This window comes from Chelon labrosus (genome assembly GCF_963514085.1).
Source record: "Chelon labrosus genome assembly, chromosome: 16".
NCBI classification, from domain to species: Eukaryota; Metazoa; Chordata; class Actinopteri; order Mugiliformes; family Mugilidae; genus Chelon; species Chelon labrosus.
Genome location: NC_140349.1, coordinates 3,959,319 through 3,984,416, shown reverse-complemented (window position 1 = coordinate 3,984,416; position 25,098 = coordinate 3,959,319). Strand labels below are relative to the sequence as shown.

General features: G+C 38.2%; 2 protein-coding genes across 2 annotated transcripts; both read right to left on the bottom strand.

Moving 5' to 3' along the window:
- Window positions 1-3,008: 3,008 nt before the first annotated feature.
- Window positions 3,009-6,375, bottom strand: LOC311501363 (class I histocompatibility antigen, F10 alpha chain-like). Its single transcript, XM_084563126.1, has 6 exons — window positions 6,366-6,375; window positions 4,574-4,622; window positions 4,026-4,346; window positions 3,749-3,850; window positions 3,622-3,639; window positions 3,009-3,440 (listed from the first exon to the last, which is right to left on the bottom strand). Exons 2-6 carry the CDS (start codon window positions 4,596-4,598, stop codon window positions 3,358-3,360), a joined length of 549 nt encoding a protein of 182 aa, XP_084419252.1. The 5' UTR covers window positions 4,599-4,622; window positions 6,366-6,375; the 3' UTR covers window positions 3,009-3,357.
- A 14,781-nt stretch (window positions 6,376-21,156) lies between these two features.
- LOC311501360 (class I histocompatibility antigen, F10 alpha chain-like) lies at window positions 21,157-24,522 on the bottom strand. Its single transcript, XM_084563123.1, has 6 exons — window positions 24,513-24,522; window positions 22,721-22,769; window positions 22,173-22,493; window positions 21,896-21,997; window positions 21,769-21,786; window positions 21,157-21,587 (listed from the first exon to the last, which is right to left on the bottom strand). The coding sequence occupies exons 2-6, from the start codon at window positions 22,743-22,745 to the stop codon at window positions 21,505-21,507; spliced, it is 549 nt and encodes a 182-aa protein (XP_084419249.1). The 5' UTR covers window positions 22,746-22,769; window positions 24,513-24,522; the 3' UTR covers window positions 21,157-21,504.
- Window positions 24,523-25,098: the final 576 nt, after the last annotated feature.

Sequence of the window (25,098 nt, the reverse complement as noted above, 5' to 3'; positions counted from 1 at the left end):
GTACAAATAAGTATACCTGTAGTGTGGTTAAAGTGCTGCTTAAAATCTTCCATGTCTGATTTTAAACTCTGGTAGGCGTACAGGCATGTCTGAACATGCCACTCCAGGTGCTGAGGTTCCTCCTCCATTAGTTTTTTGATCCACTGCTGTCTGGGTTCTGCGGTCTTACCGTTGCTGTCGCAGTAACCCACGTTTACTCCATCCAACTTGGAAACGGCCACAAACTCAGGGAAGGTTTGGAGCCCAGAGGATGCAGTGAGGAAATATGTCAGAGAGTGTTTCACTGTTGGACAGAAAGAGGGTTTTAAATTCATGAGTAACGGTCTTTAAAAATAGATTTATTATTATTATTATGAATTAAACCCCTTGGTGTTCCGATGGCCTGTGTCTTAGTGTACATAAAGACGTGCATAAAAGCAGCTTTTCTTTGAGATGTTGAATGTTCTAGTTCTCTTTGGTGTTATTGTGGCAAAACGGACTGATAAGAGGAAATACGTGCTCAAGGAAGCCTTGGAGGAATCTTTACACCCAAGATTATGACTGAACAAGGGTCTCCAATGGCACACTGTTGGTACACCTGGTGCTATCCTTAGAAAACAAACGTGTAAAATACTAATTTCTTCAGTATTATTGTCAAATTTGAAATGGCACTAGGTAATCCTACTTTTCAGTGTATGTAAATTCAAATACAAAACATACAACGACTGGTCAGTCTTGCCTTTTGTGTGAAAATGCCCAACGTGGCCATGAAACAACATCCACTAACCAAACAAATCCCTGACAAGGTTTCAGTTGTTCTTACCTGAATGAGCGACAGGGAATAAAATGAGCAGAAGAACAAACTCCTTCATCTTTGAGCCAGGTGATTCCTGTGTGATCAATGCTGGAGCTGGGTGCATGAAACTGTGTCAGAGTGGAAATCACAACGAGGATAACTGTAATAAAATCTGATAACAAGGTCAATGAGCGAGATGTCACCTCAGCAGCTGATCAGCCAATGATAAAGATGGAGGAACGTCACATGACACGTTGGTTTGGATGTTAAATGAAGAGTGAATGAAGATTAAATGAACGCGATTGTTACTTTCCCTGGTAATTAGTTACTTTTATAGTGGAGTAATACAGTTACTAACTCAGTTAAGGTTTTGAGAGAAAACTAATAACTATAACTAATTACTTTTTAAAAGTAACGTGCCCAACACCGAGCGGAAGAATCACAGCTCTTGCAGGGTGGTGCACGTCATCCACAGTGATAGGGTCAGCCGTAGGGTCTGGGCTGTCGCTCATTACTCTCTCTGATTATTCTCCAGCACACATACAATCACAGCACATTCACACCTCCCCACCCCCCACCACACAAACACACTCAGACAACCGAAAGCAGCAGGAGGAGAATCACATTTTTATGCCTGAACGACTTTGAACCCTTGGACCTGGACCAAAAGAAGTGTTTGTGTGTCGTTTCTGTTTCTTGGATTTCCTCTTCCTTTTTTTTCCATAATTCTTTCTCTACCTGACACTGATAATACTGATACTACTGTTAAGGATCACTGTCTTCCATTTATCCTAAAGAACAGAATGCTTAATTCCAAGGATTTACTTCTATGTCTTTCTCCATAAACCTTCAGACCTAAATGAGCAGTGAAACAGACACACCTTGTTCTAAAAGTCTGAAACGCTCCTGGAACACAGTAAAATATTATGTCAACACAAATTAAAAAATTGAATTGAATTGATTTATTTAAACTCGAAAAATCATTGAGGGCTTAGCCCTCATTTACAATGATGTCGAGTAAACACACATATAACACATATACAATATCATGAAAACTAGTAATTAAAAACAAGGGCATGAAAATACAAAATGATCTTTAAGCATGACTTTAAAATTATCAAGAGAAACAAATGAATCAAGTTTAAGGCTGAGTTGCAGGGTATTCCAAGATGAGGGAGCACAATAACTAAAAGCAGTTTTACCAAGCTCAGTGCGCACATGTGGAACTTGCAGCAATAACCTGCTATTCCGAGTTTGGTAGGGGTTGGAATACCCAACTAAAAGGGAAGAAATATACATAGGGAGCTTTCCGGTTAAGGCCTTATAAATAAACAAAAAGAAATGCATATCCCTTCTATGAGATAAGGAAGGCCACCCAACTTTTTCATATAAAATGCAATGATGAGTACTGTAAGCATCATCTGTGATAAACCTAAGAGCTGAATGATAAACAGTGTCAAGAGCTTTAAGAGTAGTGACAGAGGCATGCCTGTAAATCACATCTCCATAGTCCAGAGAAGAAAGAAAAATAGAGACGGTATACAGAAATTAGAGCTATGGATATTGTTTCACTGATGATGTTCCAACACTATTTTATGTTTGCTTTACTGTTACCTTATTATTGTCTCTGGAAGTAAAGATCAGCCTCTGTGGCTTGTTGTTGCAGAGCCTCAGAGTCGTCAGTAGAAATCTGTAGAAACTGGGAATCTAACAGCTAACACCACCTGGTCCTGTCTCAGTCCTCTTACAGTAGAAACAGTAGAATCAACATCTTCCAGATCTAAAACTTCCTTTGTACCCTTTTCTCACCACTCCTCTGTATAACTTCACTGTTGTATTGTTCTCTGTCTGTTGACGTTGGTCCAGTGGTTAATCATTAGTTTGTTCCTTCTCATGTTTACTGACATCTCTCCTTCCACTAGATGGAGCTGACTCCTCAACATTGAGCTTGTCCTTAAATTCTGTAATCAAGTACAGACATAATCACTATTACTTTACACCGATCAGCCATAACATTATGACTATATTGTGTAGTTCTCCCTTGTGGTGACATCATCAGAGAATGGACATGGGCTTTCTGAAGGTGTCCTGTGGTGTCTGGTGTCTCAGTGGCCATGCAGTAATGAATAAAATTGTACTGCTACTACTGCTGCAGTCATGGTCTATCTTTTCTATCTTCTTTTTTTCCTAAACTGCTATACTAACTGTCCTTCTTTGTTTATTTCTTTAATAATTCATGGTTCTTCACTGTAAATGTACAACTGAAGAACAAACAAAGTCGTCAAATTTAATTACCAATGTAACCTACTGAGAAATAAAAATACATTTTACTTGGATATCTGAGGAATTGTTTTAATTATTAAAGGACAACAACAAAAGATATGATTTTAAACAAAAAAAAGTTGATATAACAAGAATTGTAGAAAAACGTACAGTAAAAGAAGAATAATAGTAAAACAGTGCAAAAAGTGTCCCAGCTTTTCTTACTGATCTTCACAGAAAAATGAATTTTCACCCTCCAGTATTGTCCTTGCAGTAGAAATGTTTTTAACGGTAAAGAAAAATGGCTGCCTTTGCTCTGATCAAGTGGAGTTGTGAATTCTTGGCTGGGTGTCGTCTTTGTCTGGTTTCAGTCTCTCAGTGAGTTCAGTGCTGTTGTCTGGAGCTGTAAGGTTGAACAAAACATTTAGATTACTAATCCTGAACCGGAGATACATGTACTGTATATTTCAAAATACAAACATATTCTGAGCAATATTGAATAATCCAATAAAAGATTGTGTTCAGTCCACAGAGTACATGTCAGATTGTGAGGAGGGAAAAAAAAGAAAACTAATTCTACTTACGAGATGCTGGGGAGTTAGCTGAAATAAAAAGGAAAGTTTTCAGTGTCACAGTTAAAAATGGGGAAACATCATCATCTCCAGTTCATCTCAGTCTGAATAAATTCATCAACTCTTTAGATTCTCTCACCTTTCTTCTTTTTGTAAACAGTAAATCCTACGACAGCAACGAGGACGAGAACAAGAGCAACTACTGCAGCAGTGATGGGGATGATAGTGTCAGAGGGTTTCTCTGCTCAGAAAATAAACAACATGTGAAGATAGAGAAGGTTAAGAAAATGAGTACAGATAATCTGGCATCAGTTATTACATGCAGCAGTGACAGTTCACACATTCAGAAGAAAAAGGGAAAAACAATATTATTAATGACAATTGACGAACATGTGTATGTCATTCATGTTTCTTACCTTCATTTTTAATTTTCCCCCAGTTGGTTCTGATCTGTTCTTCATCCAGTTTGGTGATGATGTCGTCCTCCACACCAGAGAGATGAAACACACAGTCGTACCTCCTCCAGTCTTCAGGTGAGACTGATGAAATGTCCAGGTCAACATTCATCTGGAAGGATCCATCATGGTTGGGGAGGATCTCTCCATGTTCCACTCCTTCATGAATCTCCTCTCCATCTTTCCTCCAGAACATCATGGCTCTGTCAGGGTAGAAACCTGTAGCGTGGCAGCTGACTGGAGAGGAGGGAGTCTTCTGGAGGAGAGACACTGAGGGGAGTACTGGAAAGAAATGTTGTAAGAGAAGGGACACAGGTAATGCTCACACACAGACACCAATCAGACCTGGTACTGAAAACTTATCATGGACTCTCTAGAACTTTAGGTAAAGTACCTCTGTTTTTTGTGTCTTTGTTCTTATAAACTATTCTCATAATATGTAATGTAAAGTGTAGTATATCAGCTTAAATTAATAATATTGTGTGCCTGATACACTAATGTGATTCTACCTGTTCTCAGCAGAGAGCTCTTCATATAGTCCAGGTACTTCTTCAGATACTGTAGACAAATGGTGGTGTAGAAGTTTACCCAATACTTAATGTCGTCTTTATTCATGTCCCACTCCTGTTTGATGAGAAAAGCCTGGGGACTTGCAGGGATCCATGTGTGTGTCTTCACATCAAATTTCAGTAATTCTTCTCCATCAAAAGCACTTGATCTAAAAAAATCACCCTGTAAAGTATCATCATCCCATTCACATCCACCCACTCTCTGAATAGTGTGGGCACCTGGAGGAAAACAATTTATTTACACTTTAGATGTTAGTGTAAGAAATAGTTGCACAGTTTTACACATAATAGCCTATCCTAGGATACAGGTAGGTGTCACATGTCAAATGTTTGGCTAGCTGTCATTGTTGTAGACATTTTGTCCTTGTCTATACATATATATATAGCTAGCAACTATATACATGCGACCCTTAACAGGAATAAGCGGGTATAGAAGATGAATGAATATGACTGCCAATTTTGCAAGTTTCCCCCCTTATAAAGAATGGAGAGGTCTGTAATTTTCATCATAGGTACACTTCAACTGTGAAAGACAGAATCTAAAAGTAAAATCCATAAAATCACATTGTATGGTTTTTAAATAATTAATTTGTATTTTACTGCATGAAATAAGTATTTGATCACCTACCAACCAGCAAGGATTCTGGCTCTCACACACCTGTTAGTTTGTCTCTAAGAACCCCTCCTATCCTCCACTCATTACCTGTATTAACTGCACCAGTTTGAACTCATTATCTGTTTAAAAGACACCTGTCCACACTCACAATCAATCAGACTCCAACCTCTCCACCAAGGCCAAGACCAAAGAGCCGTCTAAGGACCCCAGTGACAAAATTGTAGACCTGTACGAGGCTGGGATCGGCTACAGGACAATAGGCAAGCAGCTTGGTGAGAAGGCAACAACTGTTGGCGCAAATATTAGCAAATGGAAGAAACTCAAGATGACTGTCAGTCTCCCTCGGACTGGGGCTCCATGCAAGATCTCGCCTTGTGGAGTGTCAATGATCATGATAAAACTGAGGGATCAGCCCAGAACTACAAAGGAGGACCTGGTCTATGACCTGAAGAGAGATGGGACCACAGTCTCAATGGTTACCATTAGTAACACACTACGCCGTCATGGATTAAAATCCTGCAGCACATGCAAGGTCCCCCTGCTCAAGCCAGCACATGTCCATCTGGATGATCCAGAGGAGGCATGGGAGAAGGTCATGTGGTCAGATGAGACCAAAAGTAAACTTTTTGGTATAAACTCCACTCGCTGTGTTTGGAGGAAGAAGGAGGATGAGTACGATCCCAGCCTAGTCAGTCTCTAGACTTGAACCCAATAGAAAATCCTTTAGGGAGCTGAAACTCTGTGTTGCAGAGGAGTGGGCCAAAATCCTTGCTGCAGTGTGTGCAAACCTGGTCAAGAACTATAGGAAACGTTTGATCTCTGTAATTGGTTTTTGTACCAAATATTAAGTTCTGTTTTTCTAGTGTATCAAATACTTACTTTATGCAATATAATGCAAATTAATTATTTAAAAATCATACAATGTGATTTTCTAGATTTTTGTTTTAGATTCTGTCTCTCACAGTTGAAGTGTACCTACGATGAAAATTACAAACTTCCCCATTCTTAGGAGAAGGGGGAAACTTGCAAAATTGGCGGTGTATCAAATACTTATATTCCCCACTGTATGTGTATATATATATATATAAAACTGTTATTTAGAAAATTAAAAAGTACCTCCGCTTTGGTTTAATTGCAGCATTACAGTAGATAATTGGCGTTGGATGATCTGCGCATAATATCCACAGGCTTGGGTGTACCAGTCTAAGTGGTGAGGCTCATCTTTTATTAATTTGTTCACCCATTGCCTTTTGGGTTCTAATTTTTTGTTGCTGCTGTTACAGAACATTATCTCATTGTCATCCACATGCACAACAGCTGTTGGAAAAGTTTGGGCTCCAGTGGACGCAGTGAATAAAAACTTCAGGTTGTGTTTCACTGTGAGACAAAAAAGGATAACACTGATGAGACACACCTACAAAACTGGTTGTGTTGGAATTTGCTGACAGATACAAACTCAAATAACTCATTGGTTAAAATAATAAAAAGTAATAAACAGTATACACATTTGTAAATGTATTTAAGCTCACCTGAAGATGACACTTGACAAAAAAAGAGCAACAGAAATAATTTCATCCTGCCGATTCTTGACGAAGAACTGAGCAGAGGCAACTGGTGTCGACTTTTCCTTCAGTCCAGACCTGTTTGTGATTTAGTTAGTTGTGTTTGTCATCTGGGATAGGTATGTTCACGTGGGAATCACACAATACAAAAACTGACCAATGAGAATGAGAGTTGTTGCTGAGCCCATCCTGTTGATTCTTGATGAGGAACTTTTCTTTCAGAGCTGTTCACTTTGTTGCTGCATGTTGTTTCTATGCACGGATAAAAATAAACCGATGCTTGCTCCTCCTCTTGGCTCAATCTCAGTTGTTCTTGGCTTTCTCAGGAAAGACAAAAACCTGCAGAACTGCATCTAGTTTTAATTAACTCTTTCCTTCTTATAGTAAAGTTGGAAAATTAAACTCTATGTAAAAAGTAGAAGGTTTTTCCAAAAGACTGATTAACATAGTTGAAAAATGCTGACTATGGATAATATTCCACCCCAAGCAAATATGGAAGTTGTGTAAATGCTGCTTTTCCAGTGTTTGGACTTGTCTGTCAACATGCAGCATCTGTGAACAATGAAATACTGTAAATTAAGTGCTGATGTTGTTGAGTGATGAAGAGTCATCTACTAATTTCATCATTCACTCAACCATAGTTTGTATATTATAATGTTTTCACCTAATGAACTGGCAAGATTAGCGTATGCTGAGACATAAAAATAAATTTTACTTGTTCATTTAAACAATTACTTTAGTTATGAAGCAACAACAAGAAAAAACTATGCAATACAAAAGGAGTATTCAGTAACTTGCAAGAAAAACATAGTGCTAAAAATGTCACTCTACATATTTTAATATAAAAACTACCCCATCTTCTCAGCCATGTTTTATTGCAGTATGTTTTAGAATAGATTTTAAGGTCTTATTGATCGCTTTTAAAGCTCTTCATAACTGTGCCCCAGGATACATCCCTGACTTTTTAGCACCATACAGGCCAGCACGTAGCTTGGGATCCTCAGGCAGAGGTCTACTGTCTGTTCCAGGGACCATGGCTGAAAACAAAAGGTGACGGGACATTTGCAGTCAAGACCCCACGGATGTGGAATGATCTACCTGAGGAAATCAGGTCAATCGCTGTCTGTCTGAGAGTTATCAGAGAGCCTGTCCTGGTTTCACTTGAGTTCTAAGTGAGATTTAAATGAGATTAAATTAAGTTCTTAACTGTATTGTGAGGGTGGTTCTGGGTTCTAATCCAGGCCGACTGGTTCCTTTCTGTGTGGAGTTTGCAAGTTCTCCCTGTGTCTGCATGGGTTCTCTCCAGGTTCTCCAGCTTCCTCCCACCATCCAAAGACATGCTGGTTAGGTTCACTGGTGATTGTTAATTGGCTGTAGCTGTGAGTGTGAATGTTTTTTTTTTTTTTTTTTTTTTTTTTCAAAACTTTATTTAAAGGTTCCAATCACAGTCAGAACATTGACCGTGGACAATACAAAAGAGTCAGGCATCAAGGAATTAAATAAACAAATACAGTATGAGACATAAAGTGGATGAAGTGCATAAGTCATTACAGGGGTAACATAAATGTGATAAAATAAATGAAATTAAATGAAAGGAAGAAAGAAAATGGCAGGACATATTATATTTCTCCAAATATTTCTTCAATTATGTTAACAGTGTGTATACATTTGTTATTATCAATTCTTTTAATACATTCAAGGTAGTTCTTGAAATCAATTTCAAAAACAGGAAAGAAAGGTCGACCTTTGGAAAATTTGGTTTTATGTATGTGGAATTTTGCAATTAGAATAATCAGATTAATTAAGTGTTGCATTTTCCTATCTTTATTATTATAGTATAACAGTATATCTTTGGCATTAAAGTTAATTGGTATGTTGGAGTGTGATGTGATGTAAGCTTCAATTTTTTTCCAAAAAATCTGGGAAAAATTACATTCAAAGAAAAGGTGCCTAATCGTTTCCACTTCGGCATTACAAAATACACAATTGACATCAATATTGACAAATTTTGACACAAATTTGTTAGTGGGGTAAATGTTATGTATAATTTTAAATTGAACTTCTTTGATTTTATTGGAGATAACAAATTTATGTGGAAGGAGCCATGTTGTTTTCCAATTAATGTCAGAAAAAGAGGAAGACCATACAGATTTTCCTCGAGGTGTAATTTTCCTTTTCCTGAAAAAATGATTCCTTATATGTTTATTATTACAATGGTGACTCATAATGTTTATACCATTAATAAAGAGGGTAAAGTCAACTTTCTCTGCCTCTTGCCTTTCAAAATGACCTTTTATCAATTGGAGAATGCCACTGGGAATAGCTTTTATCACTGTTTGAAATTCTTTATAGGTAACAGGGAAGATTTTAGATCGAAGAAATTCTTCATAACTAAAAATTTCACCTACATCATTTTGTAAATCCTTAAGATATATTATTCCTTTTTCAATCCAATGTTTCAGAAATAGTGATTTATTTTTCCTAGTTATGAACTCATTGTTCCATATAATAGTTTTATGTGGAGAGAAGTTATGGACAAAACATAGTTTTGCTGCTGAAAGGGCTTGTTGGTGAAATTTAGATAATTTTAGTGGTAATTTTGAAACATCATAATCACAATTTAGGAGAAAAGGTAACCCTCCAACTTTCCCAAAGATATTCTGAGGTATAAAATACCAAAGAGATTCTGGTTTTTTCAAATATTCTTTTATCCATTTTGTCTTAAAGGTATAGTTCATATCCATATAGTCTAACAGCTCCATACCACCATCCCCTCTCGGGGCTGCCAAGATCTCTTTTTTTAAACGATGGCATTTGTTTTTCCAGACAAAACTTATTAGGGTATTATTTATTTCTTTACAAAGGGATTGTTGAACAAAAAGAGAGAGAGTAGGATATACAAATCTAGAGATACCGTCTGCTTTACTCAGAAGAACTCTACCTAATAGGGACAGATCTCTTTGGAGCCACATATTGAAAATATTTTTAGTTTTTTGTATTTTAGGTTTGAAGTTTTTTGTTTGACGTTCAATTATATTTTTAGAAATATAAATTCCAAGATACTTAATATTTTCTTTAATTGGTATTTTACATATAAGTGTTTCATTTGTGTTGTAGAGACATAGTATTTCACATTTTTTTAAATTAAGTTTTAAACCTGAAGCAACAGAAAAGGTGTCTATTATCATAAGTGCTGTCTCTATTTGTTGTTTATTTTCCAAAAATAAGACTGTATCATCCGCTAATTGAGTTATCCTAATCTCTCTCTCAAAAATCTTCAACCCTCGAAAGACATTGCTCTGTCTAATTTGTATTGAAAGCAATTCAACGACTATAAGAAAGAGAAATGGAGAGCAAGGACATCCTTGACGGACTGACCTAGACACTGAAAATCTTTTTGTGGTATTTGGGAATAACATGACACAGCTACTAATATCTTTATAGAGCATTCTAATATAGGATACAAAATTTTCACCAAAACCGAAGGTTTGAAGAGATTTAAATAAAAATTGATGCTCTACACTATCGAATGCCTTGTAGAAGTCTAAAAATAAAATTAAAGCATCTGAATCAACATATTCAGAGTAATCTATTAAGTCAAGGATAAACCTAATGTTGCAACTTATGTGGCGATTATTCATAAAGCCAGTTTGAGTTTCATGTATGATTTCACTTAAACCTTTTCTTAAACGCCTGGCGGTGAGTGTGAATGGTTGTCTGTCTCTATGTTAGCCCTGTGACAGACTGGAGACCTGTCCAGGGTGTACCCCACCTCTCATCCAACGACAGCTGGGATAGGCTCCAGCCCCCCCAGTGACCCTTCACAGGAACAAGCGGTTACAGAAGATGAAAGACTGAATGAACTGTAATGTGTTTTATTGCTTCTCTTTTAACTGTGCTGTTTCCTTGTGCCTGTTTTTAAAACTGCATATTTTTAAATGTCTTGTCTTTTAAAGCACATTGTAATGTTGATTTGAAAAGTATCTATACAAATAAAGACTATTATTGTTATTATAATGTTCAGATTTATCACTTATCCTTATGAAGCTGTGTTTTCTGTTTTCAGCCTCTCAGAGAGTTCAGTCATGTTGACAGGAGCTGTAATTTGCAAAACACACAGTTAGTCAACGGATCTTAGACTGAAATAAAATGAGTTTTTCTTTGGTATCAATAAGAGATTTTAATAAGTCCACTGAAGAAAAAAATAGAAACAAGTGTTACTTACAAGGTGCAGGGCAACTGTCTGAAATGAAGATTACAGTTTTACAATTTAATTGGAGACAAGTCTTATTTTACTATCTGCAAATTAATCTCATGTGAACAGATAAAAATGTTTCATAACCACTTTATTGGCATCTATTGCATGAGGTTTTAGTGCATGTTTAAATTTAGCTTCAGGTTTGCACTCTGGACAAATTCATCATCTCTGCTCATTTGATTCTCTCACCTTTCTTCTTTTTGTAGACAAAAAATCCAATGGCAGCAATGAGGACGAGAACAAGAACAACCACTGCAGCAGTGATGGGGATGGTCGTGTCGGAGGATGTCTCTGCTCAGAAAACAAGAAAGATTAATGTATGGAGCCACAATGTCAACTTTGAAGCAATTAAAAAAACATTAATACCAGAATGAATTAAATAAATAAATTTGTGGATGTTATTTGTGTTTCTCACCATCATAATTCTTTTCTCTGTTGGTTTTGATCTGTTCTTCATCCAGTTTGGTGATGATGTCGTCCTCCACACCAGAGAGTTTGAAATATCTTAATGAATATGTTTGAAATGCACACGTCATCTAATGTAGGGTCCATGTGACATCCTGTCTGGTCTAATCTAGGACTAAAATAAATATAAGAAAAAACTAAGTCCAGTAACATACCTCCAGTTTGGTTTGAGTGTTGCATAAAGCCGGCTATTTGATGTTTGAGGGTCTGATTATAATAGTTCAGGCAGCTCTGAACAGCCAGATCCCATTGTTGTGGATATTCTTCAATTAATTCTCTCATCATCTCTTGTCTGGGTTCTGGTACTTCCATGGTGCTGTCGTAGTAAACCATGATAACACTGTCAAGACTTCCTACACCCATGACGTCAGGGACCCCAGAAGACATTGTGAAATACGACATCAAAGAGTGTTTCTCTGCAGGGAAAACAGAACTTAAATCATTTAGATGTATCATTTTATAACATTATTCAATTGTCCCTGCTACAACATTTTTATTTTTGCTCAATCTCTGCACTCCAGAGCAAACAGAATTGATTTATTAGTTGTGTCCTGTTGAACATTCGATGTATTTCCTACCAAAATGAGTTTTAACAGCATTATGATAGTACACACCTTATGATGGAATTAGAATGTGTTTTAATATCTTAATGAATATGTCTGAAAAGCCACATTGACAATGAACACATCATCTAGGCCAGTGTTTTTCAACCACTGTGCCGCGGCACACTAGTGTGCCGTGAGAGATCGTCAGGTGTGCCCTGGGAAATTATCCAATTTCACCTAATGGTCTAAAAAACATTTGAAAAGAATTAATTATTACCTGCAAATAATATGCCATTGTCAAGTGTCTGTGTATATATATATAGACTTTTTTCTTTGTGTTTATTTGATTTCTTTTCAAGACAATTTCACAAGAATGACTTTATATTGTTAATATTGGCGACAGAGTTTCATTTTTTTAACGTTTTCGGTTGGTGGTGTGCCTTGTGATTTTTTCAATGAAAAAAATGTACCTTGGCTCAAGAAAGGTTGAAAAACACTGCTATAACCAAACCTGTACTGTATGGTGTGCTGATACCAAAACAAGATGATGATAATGTACTTGGCTGGTACTGTTTTTTTTTCAGTCTACATTGTGTCATAATTCATTGATTTACATAAAGACAACAGGCTGTAAAACAAGGATTAAAGAAACTGTTCTTCAATAACACTTTAACTCCTCAGTCCACACAAATTGGTTGTTTCAACTCAGACCAGACACTGTGAATCTCTTTGACGCAATATGTAAATATTTTCTGTACATAACATATTTGTCTGCCGTATTCTTTTCTATTGTTTTTTTGTATCTTTTGCATCTTGCACTGTTGTTTCCTGCCGCTGTAACACCCTAATTTCCCCACGGGGATGAATAAAGTCTTATCTTCATTTCAAATACAAAACATACAATGACTGGTCAGTCTTGCCTTTTGTGTGAAAATGCCCAGTCCATGAAACAACATCCACTAATCAAACAAATCCCTGACAAGGTTTCAATTGTTCTTACCTGAATGAGCGACAGGGAATAAAATGAGCAGAAGAACAAACTCCTTCATCTTTGAGCCAGATGATTCCTGTGTGATCAATGCTGGAGCTGGATGTACGAAACTGTGTCAGAGTAGAAATCACAACAAAGATTACTGTAATAAAATCTGATAACAAGGTCAAAGAGCGAGACCTCAGCAGCTGATCAGCCAATGATAAAGACGTAGGAACGTCACATGACACATTAGTTTGAATATTATATTAAGGGAAAAAGGGTGACTATACAAACAATGCAATGATGACACAGTTCTCCTGTCTCTGCTGTCGGGCCCCTCACAACACCACGGATCAACTCTTCAGGAGTTTGTAGAGTGGTGTGATAGAACTGAACAAAACCAAAGAGATGGTGGTGACCTTCTCCAAGAAACAGAGGGATCTGGCTACAGCAGTCACCACCATCATTCATGGGAAGACAGTCGAGCTAGTTGAGGAGTTCAGATATCTGGCACCATCTTGGCGACCTGCTGAAATTCTCCTCCAACACACAAGAGACTCTCGGGAGGGGTCAGCAACGGCAATACCTCCTTATGAAACTCAGATCCTTTGGAGTCAGCAAAGACATTCTACTTTTTATTACGGTTTCACTGAAAGCACCATTATTTTCTCTATCAATCTCCAGAACTAAAACCGACTGCAGAGCACTGTTTCAGTTTGCTCTAAGATCATTGGCCCGTCTGTCAGAACACTGAGCATAGCAGGCAAGATCACCAAAGACCCCTCACACGTCCTCCACTCAGCATTTGAGTGGCTTGCCTGCAGAACTCAGAGGAGGAAGGCCTTCGTTGCTCCTCCTGTTGGAATTAATTGTTCTTTATTATCTCTGCAATAACATGTAAATATATAATGCCTGTAATTCATGTTTACACTTGCACTTTAATTCATACACTGCCTGGCGAAAAAAACTGCATGGGTGATTATCTTTCAGCTGGCAACAAGTTATTTAACACCAACTGATGCAATGAGTAGCTTCTCATTTCTGAAACAACCATGTCTAAAGACACATCCTGTGGTCGTGGAGAAGATGTTAGTCTGTTTGAGAAGGGTCAAATCATTGGCATGCATCAAGCAGAGAAAACATCCAAGGAGACTGAAGAAACTACTAAAACTGGGTTAAGAACTGTCCAACGCATTATTAAAAACTGGAAGGATAGTGGAGAACCATCAGGGTAAGAAGAGAGGCAGATGAAGTGATGCACCCATCATGCCTAGTGTCTACTGTACAAGCCTGTGGGGGCAGTGCTATGATCTAGGGTTGCTGCAGTTGCTCAGGTCTAGGTTCAGCAACATTATGTGTCCAAAGAATGAGGTCAGCTGACTACCTGAATATACTGAATGACCAGGTTATTCCATCAATGGATCATATTCCAAGATGACAATGTCAGGATTCATGGGGCTCAGATTGTGAAAGAGTGGTTCAGGGAGCATGAGACATCATTTTCACACATGGATTGGTCACCACAGAGTCCAAATAAAGGTTTCTGAATGCCCTCTGACAGGTGCAGATAAATCTACCTTTTTAGCTTTTAGAAATAAATGTACAAGAAATAGAACAGAACAAAAGGGAAAATGACTGAAAAGGTTAAGGCAGCAGTAGGAAAATCACAGTTGTATCCCTGAACGACTCAAAGGACACTTTGAACCCTTGGACCTGGACCAGAAGAAGTGTTTGTGTCGTTTCTGTTTCTTGGATTTCCTCTTCCTTCTTTTTCCATAATTCTTTCTCTACCTGACACTGATAATACTGATACTACTGTTAAGGATCACTGTCTTCCATTTATCCTAAAGAACACCTTCTGTGTTAGAATGCTTAATTCCAAGGATTTACTTCTATGTCTTTCTCCATAAACCTTCAGACCTAAATGAGCAGTGAAACTGACACAACTTGTTCTAAAAGTCTGAAACGCTCCTGGAACACAGTAAAATATTATGTCAGCACAAATTATAGAGACAGTATAGAGAAATTAGAGCGATGGATATTGTTTCACTGATGATGTTCCAACACCATTGTACGTTTGCTTTACTGTTACCTTATTATTGTCTCTTCTGGAAGTGAAGAGCAGCCTCTGTGGTTTGTTGTTGCAGAGCCTCAGAGTCGTCAGTAGAAATCTGTAGAAACTGGGAATCTAACAGCTAACACCACCTGGTCCTGTCTCAGTCTTCTTACAGTAGAATCAGTAGAATCAACATCTTCCAGATCTAAAACTTCCTTTGTACATTTTCCTCACCACTCCTCTCTATAACTTCACTGTTGTATTGTTCTCTGTCTGTTGACGTTAGTCCAGTGGTTAATCATTAGTTTGTTCCTTCTCATGTTTACTGACATTTCTCCTTCCACTAGATGGAGCTGACTCCTCAACATTGAGCTTGTCCTTAAATTCTATCTGACTGAGCCATGAATCACACTGTACTGTAATGAAGTACAGACATAATCACTATTACTGTACACCATCAGCCATAACATTATGACTAATATCGTGTAGGTCTCCCTTGTGGTGACTCATCAGAGAATGGACATGGTCCTTCTGAGGGTGTCCTGTGGTGTCTGGCAACAGGATGTTGTTAGTGGGGGGGGGCCTTTGAGAGGAGGGTCCTCTGTGGATCATCCCACAGATACTTGATCAGTTTGGGATCTAGTGAATTTGGAGGCCAGGTCAACACCTTGTGCTGTTCTTCATGTTTTTTTTTTTTTAGTTTTTCCTAAAGTGTTTTTGTGTGTGTGTGTCTGTGTCAGGCTGCATCCTGCTGGGGATGGCTGCTGCCATCAAGGAGTGTCATTGCTATGGGGTGGGGGTGCCTGGTCTGGTCTAGGTGGGTGCTACATGTAGTAACATCAGGTAATAATTAATTAATTAATAAAATTGTAATACTACTTCTACTAAAGTCATGGTCTATCTCTTCTATCTTCTTTTTTCCTAAACTGCTATACTAACTGTCCTTTTTTGTTTATTTCTTTAATAATTCATGGTTCTTCACTGGAAATGTGCAACTGAAGGACAAACAAACGTCAAATTGAATTATCAATGTAATCTACTGAGAAATAAAAATACATTTTACTTGGATATCTGAGGAATTATTTTAATTATTAAGGACAACAACAAAAGATATGATTTTAAACAAAAAAAGTTGATACAACAAGAACTATACAAAAATGTACAGTAAAAAAAGAATAATAATAATAATGTCTCAGCTTTTCTTACTTCATAGAAAGATGCCAGGAAAATTAATTTTCACCCTCCAGTATTGTCCTTGCAGTAGTAATGTTTTTTACAGTAAAGAAAAATATCCGCCTTTGCTCTGATTAAGTGGAGCTGTGACCTCTGGACTTCACTGTGGACTGGGTGTCGTCTTTGTGTGGATTCAGTCCCTTGGTGAGTTCAGGGCTGTTGTCCCGAGCTGTAAGGTTCAGAGAAACATTCGATTACTAATATTGAACTGGAGATACATGTACTGTATATTTAAAAATACAAACAGTCCACAGAGTACATGTCAGATTGTGAGGAGGGAAAAAAAGAAAACTAATTCTACTTACGAGACGCTGGGGAGTTAACTAAAATAAAAAGGAAAGTTTTCAGTGTCACAGTTAAAAATGGGGAAACATCATCATCTCCAGTTCATCTCAGTCTGAATAAATTCATCAACTCTTTAGATTCTCTCACCTTTCTTCTTTTTGTAAACAGTAAATCCTACGACAGCAACGAGGACGAGAACAAGAGCAACTACTGCAGCAGTGATGGGGATGATAGTGTCAGAGGGTTTCTCTGCTCAGAAAATAAACAACATGTGAAGATAGAGAAGGTTAAGAAAATGAGTACAGATAATCTGGCATCAGTTATTACATGCAGCAGTGACAGTTCACACATTCAGAAGAAAAAACGAAAAACTATATTATTAATGATAATTTGAAAAATTAACATGTGTATGTCATTTCTGTTTCTTACTTTCAGAATTTTTTTTTTTTCTCACGATTCCAATCTGTTCTTGATCCAGTTTGGTGATGATGTCGTCCTCCACACCAGAGAGATGAAACACACAGTCGTACCTCCTCCAGTCTTCAGGTGAGACTGATGCAATGTTCAGGTCAACATTCATCTGGAAGGATCCATCATGGTTGGGGAGGATCTCTCCTTGTTCCACTCCTTCATGAATCTCCTCTCCATCTTTCCTCCAGAACATCATGGCTCTGTCAGGGTAGAAACCTGTAGCGTGGCAGCTGACTGGAGAGGAGGGAGTCTTCTGGAGGAGAGACACTGAGGGGAGGTCTGGAGAGAGACACATATATTGGAAGGGGAAGAATGAAGAGATTGATTGTGAAGGACACAGAAAATTGATATTGGAAAAACCTGAGTCTACCTTTTCTCTGCAGATAGTTCTTCCCATAGTTCAAATACTCCTTCAACCACAGAGGGCAAAAGATGGTGAAGAAATGTTTGCTTAACTGCAATCGAGCATTGTCTTTATCCCACTTTTGTTTGAACGTGGCAGCCTGCTCTGTGTACTGCCATGTCAGTGACTTCAAGTCCAGAGATATGAATTCTTCGCCTTCATAACCAAACCGCTGATGTCCACTAGACTCCCCTGTGTCATTATTCCATTCACAGGTGGAAATCTCCTGGAAGATGTGAACACCTGGAAGAGAGAGACGGAGACGGTGGTAAACCAACGAGACTGCAGCAAAATAGGCAATTATCTGCTGGTATCTCTACCACACAATGACCCTCAGACCCTCTCTGATGAGTTTAGATTACAATCAGAAATCATACAGTTAAAACCAAGATTAACACCAAGATCTGGAAGGTTGAAACTGATGCTATAAATCAGTGTTTTCAATGCTTCAGCTTTCAGATTCACAAGCTGCAGCATGTAGTCACAAGGTGTACACAAGTTTAGTCTGTCCACCAGTGAATATATTCATTCATTCATTCATTCATCTTCTGTACCCGCTTGTTCCTGTGAAGGGTCGCGGGCTCTGCTGGAGCCTATCCCAGCTGTCATCACAGGGCTCCAGTGAATATGTGCATGTAATAAATTGATGAAAAGTACAAATAAGTATACCTGTAGTGTGGTTAAAGTGCTGCTTAAAATCTTCCATGTCTGATTTTAAACTCTGGTAGGCGTACAGGCATGTCTGAACATGCCACTCCAGGTGCTGAGGTTCCTCCTCCATTAGTTTTTTGATCCACTGCTGTCTGGGTTCTGCGGTCTTACCGTTGCTGTCGCAGTAACCCACGTTTACTCCATCCAACTTGGAAACGGCCACAAACTCAGGGAAGGTTTGGAGCCCAGAGGATGCAGTGAGGAAATATGTCAGAGAGTGTTTCACTGTTGGACAGAAAGAGGGTTTTAAATTCATGAGTAACGGTCTTTAAAAATAGATTTATTATTATTATTATGAATTAAACCCCTTGGTGTTCCGATGGCCTGTGTCTTAGTGTACATAAAGACGTGCATAAAAGCAGCTTTTCTTTGAGATGTTGAATGTTCTAGTTCTCTTTGGTGTTATTGTGGCAAAACGGACTGATAAGAGGAAATACGTGCTCAAGGAAGCCTTGGAGGAATCTTTACACCCAAGATTATGACTGAACAAGGGTCTCCAATGGCACACTGTTGGTACACCTGGTGCTATCCTTAGAAAACAAACGTGTAAAATACTAATTTCTTCAGTATTATTGTCAAATTTGAAATGGCACTAGGTAATCCTACTTTTCAGTGTATGTAAATTCAAATACAAAACATACAACGACTGGTCAGTCTTGCCTTTTGTGTGAAAATGCCCAACGTGGCCATGAAACAACATCCACTAACCAAACAAATCCCTGACAAGGTTTCAGTTGTTCTTACCTGAATGAGCGACAGGGAATGAAATGAGCAGAAGAACAAACTCCTTCATCTTTGAGCCAGGTGATTCCTGTGTGATCAATGCTGGAGCTGGGTGCATGAAACTGTGTCAGAGTGGAAATCACAACGAGGATAACTGTAATAAAATCTGATAACAAGGTCAATGAGCGAGACCTCAGCAGCTGATCAGCCAATGATAAAGATGGAGGAACGTCACATGACACGTTGGTTTGGATGTTAAATGAAGAGTGAATGAAGATTAAATGAACGCGATTGTTACTTTCCCTGGTAATTAGTTACTTTTATAGTGGAGTAATACAGTTACTAACTCAGTTAAGGTTTTGGGAGAAAACTAATAACTATAACTAATTACTTTTTAAAAGTAACGTGCCCAACACCGAGCGGAAGAATCACAGCTCTTGCAGGGTGGTGCACGTCATCCACGGTGATAGGGTCAGCCGTAGGGTCTGGGCTGTCGCTCATTACTCTCTCTGATTATTCTCCAGCACACATACAATCACAGCACATTCACACCTCCCCACCCCCCACCACACAAACACACTCAGACAACCGAAAGCAGCAGGAGGAGAATCACATTTTTATGCCTGAACGACTTTGAACCCTTGGACCTGGACCAAAAGAAGTGTTTGTGTGTCGTTTCTGTTTCTTGGATTTCCTCTTCCTTTTTTTTCCATAATTCTTTCTCTACCTGACACTGATAATACTGATACTACTGTTAAGGATCACTGTCTTCCATTTATCCTAAAGAACAGAATGCTTAATTCCAAGGATTTACTTCTATGTCTTTCTCCATAAACCTTCAGACCTAAATGAGCAGTGAAACAGACACACCTTGTTCTAAAAGTCTGAAACGCTCCTGGAACACAGTAAAATATTATGTCAACACAAATTAAAAAATTGAATTGAATTGATTTATTTAAACTCGAAAAATCATTGAGGGCTTAGCCCTCATTTACAATGATGTCGAGTAAACACACATATAACACATATACAATATCATGAAAACTAGTAATTAAAAACAAGGGCATGAAAATACAAAATGATCTTTAAGCATGACTTTAAAATTATCAAGAGAAACAAATGAATCAAGTTTAAGGCTGAGTTGCAGGGTATTCCAAGATGAGGGAGCACAATAACTAAAAGCAGTTTTACCAAGCTCAGTGCGCACATGTGGAACTTGCAGCAATAACCTGCTATTCCGAGTTTGGTAGGGGTTGGAATACCCAACTAAAAGGGAAGAAATATACATAGGGAGCTTTCCGGTTAAGGCCTTATAAATAAACAAAAAGAAATGCATATCCCTTCTATGAGATAAGGAAGGCCACCCAACTTTTTCATATAAAATGCAATGATGAGTACTGTAAGCATCATCTGTGATAAACCTAAGAGCTGAATGATAAACAGTGTCAAGAGCTTTAAGAGTAGTGACAGAGGCATGCCTGTAAATCACATCTCCATAGTCCAGAGAAGAAAGAAAAATAAAGACGGTATACAGAAATTAGAGCTATGGATATTGTTTCACTGATGATGTTCCAACACTATTTTATGTTTGCTTTACTGTTACCTTATTATTGTCTCTGGAAGTAAAGATCAGCCTCTGTGGCTTGTTGTTGCAGAGCCTCAGAGTCGTCAGTAGAAATCTGTAGAAACTGGGAATCTAACAGCTAACACCACCTGGTCCTGTCTCAGTCCTCTTACAGTAGAAACAGTAGAATCAACATCTTCCAGATCTAAAACTTCCTTTGTACCCTTTTCTCACCACTCCTCTGTATAACTTCACTGTTGTATTGTTCTCTGTCTGTTGACGTTGGTCCAGTGGTTAATCATTAGTTTGTTCCTTCTCATGTTTACTGACATCTCTCCTTCCACTAGATGGAGCTGACTCCTCAACATTGAGCTTGTCCTTAAATTCTGTAATCAAATACAGACATAATCACTATTACTTTACACCGATCAGCCATAACATTATGACTATATTGTGTAGTTCTCCCTTGTGGTGACATCATCAGAGAATGGACATGGGCTTTCTGAAGGTGTCCTGTGGTGTCTGGTGTCTCAGTGGCCATGCAGTAATGAATAAAATTGTACTGCTACTACTGCTGCAGTCATGGTCTATCTTTTCTATCTTCTTTTTTTCCTAAACTGCTATACTAACTGTCCTTCTTTGTTTATTTCTTTAATAATTCATGGTTCTTCACTGTAAATGTACAACTGAAGAACAAACAAAGTCGTCAAATTTAATTACCAATGTAACCTACTGAGAAATAAAAATACATTTTACTTGGATATCTGAGGAATTGTTTTAATTATTAAAGGACAACAACAAAAGATATGATTTTAAACAAAAAAAGTTGATATAACAAGAATTGTAGAAAAACGTACAGTAAAAGAAGAATAATAGTAAAACAGTGCAAAAAGTGTCCCAGCTTTTCTTACTGATCTTCACAGAAAAATGAATTTTCACCCTCCAGTATTGTCCTTGCAGTAGAAATGTTTTTAACGGTAAAGAAAAATGGCTGCCTTTGCTCTGATCAAGTGGAGTTGTGAATTCTTGGCTGGGTGTCGTCTTTGTCTGGTTTCAGTCTCTCAGTGAGTTCAGTGCTGTTGTCTGGAGCTGTAAGGTTGAACAAAACATTTAGATTACTAATCCTGAACCGGAGATACATGTACTGTATATTTCAAAATACAAACATATTCTGAGCAATATTGAATAATCCAATAAAAGATTGTGTTCAGTCCACAGAGTACATGTCAGATTGTGAGGAGGGAAAAAAAAGAAAACTAATTCTACTTACGAGATGCTGGGGAGTTAGCTGAAATAAAAAGGAAAGTTTTCAGTGTCACAGTTAAAAATGGGGAAACATCATCATCTCCAGTTCATCTCAGTCTGAATAAATTCATCAACTCTTTAGATTCTCTCACCTTTCTTCTTTTTGTAAACAGTAAATCCTACGACAGCAACGAGGACGAGAACAAGAGCAACTACTGCAGCAGTGATGGGGATGATAGTGTCAGAGGGTTTCTCTGCTCAGAAAATAAACAACATGTGAAGATAGAGAAGGTTAAGAAAATGAGTACAGATAATCTGGCATCAGTTATTACATGCAGCAGTGACAGTTCACACATTCAGAAGAAAAAGGGAAAAACAATATTATTAATGACAATTGACGAACATGTGTATGTCATTCATGTTTCTTACCTTCATTTTTAATTTTCCCCCAGTTGGTTCTGATCTGTTCTTCATCCAGTTTGGTGATGATGTCGTCCTCCACACCAGAGAGATGAAACACACAGTCGTACCTCCTCCAGTCTTCAGGTGAGACTGATGAAATGTCCAGGTCAACATTCATCTGGAAGGATCCATCATGGTTGGGGAGGATCTCTCCATGTTCCACTCCTTCATGAATCTCCTCTCCATCTTTCCTCCAGAACATCATGGCTCTGTCAGGGTAGAAACCTGTAGCGTGGCAGCTGACTGGAGAGGAGGGAGTCTTCTGGAGGAGAGACACTGAGGGGAGTACTGGAAAGAAATGTTGTAAGAGAAGGGACACAGGTAATGCTCACACACAGACACCAATCAGACCTGGTACTGAAAACTTATCATGGACTCTCTAGAACTTTAGGTAAAGTACCTCTGTTTTTTGTGTCTTTGTTCTTATAAACTATTCTCATAATATGTAATGTAAAGTGTAGTATATCAGCTTAAATTAATAATATTGTGTGCCTGATACACTAATGTGATTCTACCTGTTCTCAGCAGAGAGCTCTTCATATAGTCCAGGTACTTCTTCAGATACTGTAGACAAATGGTGGTGTAGAAGTTTACCCAATACTTAATGTCGTCTTTATTCATGTCCCACTCCTGTTTGATGAGAAAAGCCTGGGGACTTGCAGGGATCCATGTGTGTGTCTTCACATCAAATTTCAGTAATTCTTCTCCATCAAAAGCACTTGATCTAAAAAAATCACCCTGTAAAGTATCATCATCCCATTCACATCCACCCACTCTCTGAATAGTGTGGGCACCTGGAGGAAAACAATTTATTTACACTTTAGATGTTAGTGTAAGAAATAGTTGCACAGTTTTACACATAATAGCCTATCCTAGGATACAGGTAGGTGTCACATGTCAAATGTTTGGCTAGCTGTCATTGTTGTAGACATTTTGTCCTTGTCTATACATATATATATAGCTAGCAACTATATACATGCGACCCTTAACAGGAATAAGCGGGTATAGAAGATGAATGAATATGACTGCCAATTTTGCAAGTTTCCCCCCTTATAAAGAATGGAGAGGTCTGTAATTTTCATCATAGGTACACTTCAACTGTGAAAGACAGAATCTAAAAGTAAAATCCATAAAATCACATTGTATGGTTTTTAAATAATTAATTTGTATTTTACTGCATGAAATAAGTATTTGATCACCTACCAACCAGCAAGGATTCTGGCTCTCACACACCTGTTAGTTTGTCTCTAAGAACCCCTCCTATCCTCCACTCATTACCTGTATTAACTGCACCAGTTTGAACTCATTATCTGTATAAAAGACACCTGTCCACACTCACAATCAATCAGACTCCAACCTCTCCACCAAGGCCAAGACCAAAGAGCCGTCTAAGGACCCCAGTGACAAAATTGTAGACCTGTACGAGGCTGGGATCGGCTACAGGACAATAGGCAAGCAGCTTGGTGAGAAGGCAACAACTGTTGGCGCAAATATTAGCAAATGGAAGAAACTCAAGATGACTGTCAGTCTCCCTCGGACTGGGGCTCCATGCAAGATCTCGCCTTGTGGAGTGTCAATGATCATGATAAAACTGAGGGATCAGCCCAGAACTACAAAGGAGGACCTGGTCTATGACCTGAAGAGAGATGGGACCACAGTCTCAATGGTTACCATTAGTAACACACTACGCCGTCATGGATTAAAATCCTGCAGCACATGCAAGGTCCTCCTGCTCAAGCCAGCACATGTCCATCTGGATGATCCAGAGGAGGCATGGGAGAAGGTCATGTGGTCAGATGAGACCAAAAGTAAACTTTTTGGTATAAACTCCACTCGCTGTGTTTGGAGGAAGAAGGAGGATGAGTACGATCCCAGCCTAGTCAGTCTCTAGACTTGAACCCAATAGAAAATCCTTTAGGGAGCTGAAACTCTGTGTTGCAGAGGAGTGGGCCAAAATCCTTGCTGCAGTGTGTGCAAACCTGGTCAAGAACTATAGGAAACGTTTGATCTCTGTAATTGGTTTTTGTACCAAATATTAAGTTCTGTTTTTCTAGTGTATCAAATACTTACTTTATGCAATATAATGCAAATTAATTATTTAAAAATCATACAATGTGATTTTCTAGATTTTTGTTTTAGATTCTGTCTCTCACAGTTGAAGTGTACCTACGATGAAAATTACAAACTTCCCCATTCTTAGGAGAAGGGGGAAACTTGCAAAATTGGCGGTGTATCAAATACTTATATTCCCCACTGTATGTGTATATATATATATATAAAACTGTTATTTAGAAAATTAAAAAGTACCTCCGCTTTGGTTTAATTGCAGCATTACAGTAGATAATTGGCGTTGGATGATCTGCGCATAATATCCACAGGCTTGGGTGTACCAGTCTAAGTGGTGAGGCTCATCTTTTATTAATTTGTTCACCCATTCCCTTTTGGGTTCTAATTTTTTGTTGCTGCTGTTACAGAACATTATCTCATTGTCATCCACATGCACAACAGCTGTTGGAAAAGTTTGGGCTCCAGTGGACGCAGTGAATAAAAACTTCAGGTTGTGTTTCACTGTGAGACAAAAAAGGATAACACTGATGAGACACACCTACAAAACTGGTTGTGTTGGAATTTGCTGACAGATACAAACTCAAATAACTCATTGGTTAAAATAATAAAAAGTAATAAACAGTATACACATTTGTAAATGTATTTAAGCTCACCTGAAGATGACACTTGACAAAAAAAGAGCAACAGAAATAATTTCATCCTGCCGATTCTTGACGAAGAACTGAGCAGAGGCAACTGGTGTCGACTTTTCCTTCAGTCCAGACCTGTTTGTGATTTAGTTAGTTGTGTTTGTCATCTGGGATAGGTATGTTCACGTGGGAATCAC

Coding starts and splice junctions, on each gene's coding strand:
- LOC311501363 (XM_084563126.1), bottom strand. CDS start 4,598: ATGAAGAGCTCTCTGCTGAGAACAG. Junction 4,347..4,573: donor GAGCTCTCTGCTGAGAACAG/GTAGAATCACAT, acceptor ATTTCTTTCCAG/TACTCCCCTCAGTGTCTCTC. Junction 3,851..4,025: donor GGGGAAAATTAAAAATGAAG/GTAAGAAACATG, acceptor TTTTCTGAGCAG/AGAAACCCTCTGACACTATC.
- LOC311501360 (XM_084563123.1), bottom strand. CDS start 22,745: ATGAAGAGCTCTCTGCTGAGAACAG. Junction 22,494..22,720: donor GAGCTCTCTGCTGAGAACAG/GTAGAATCACAT, acceptor ATTTCTTTCCAG/TACTCCCCTCAGTGTCTCTC. Junction 21,998..22,172: donor GGGGAAAATTAAAAATGAAG/GTAAGAAACATG, acceptor TTTTCTGAGCAG/AGAAACCCTCTGACACTATC.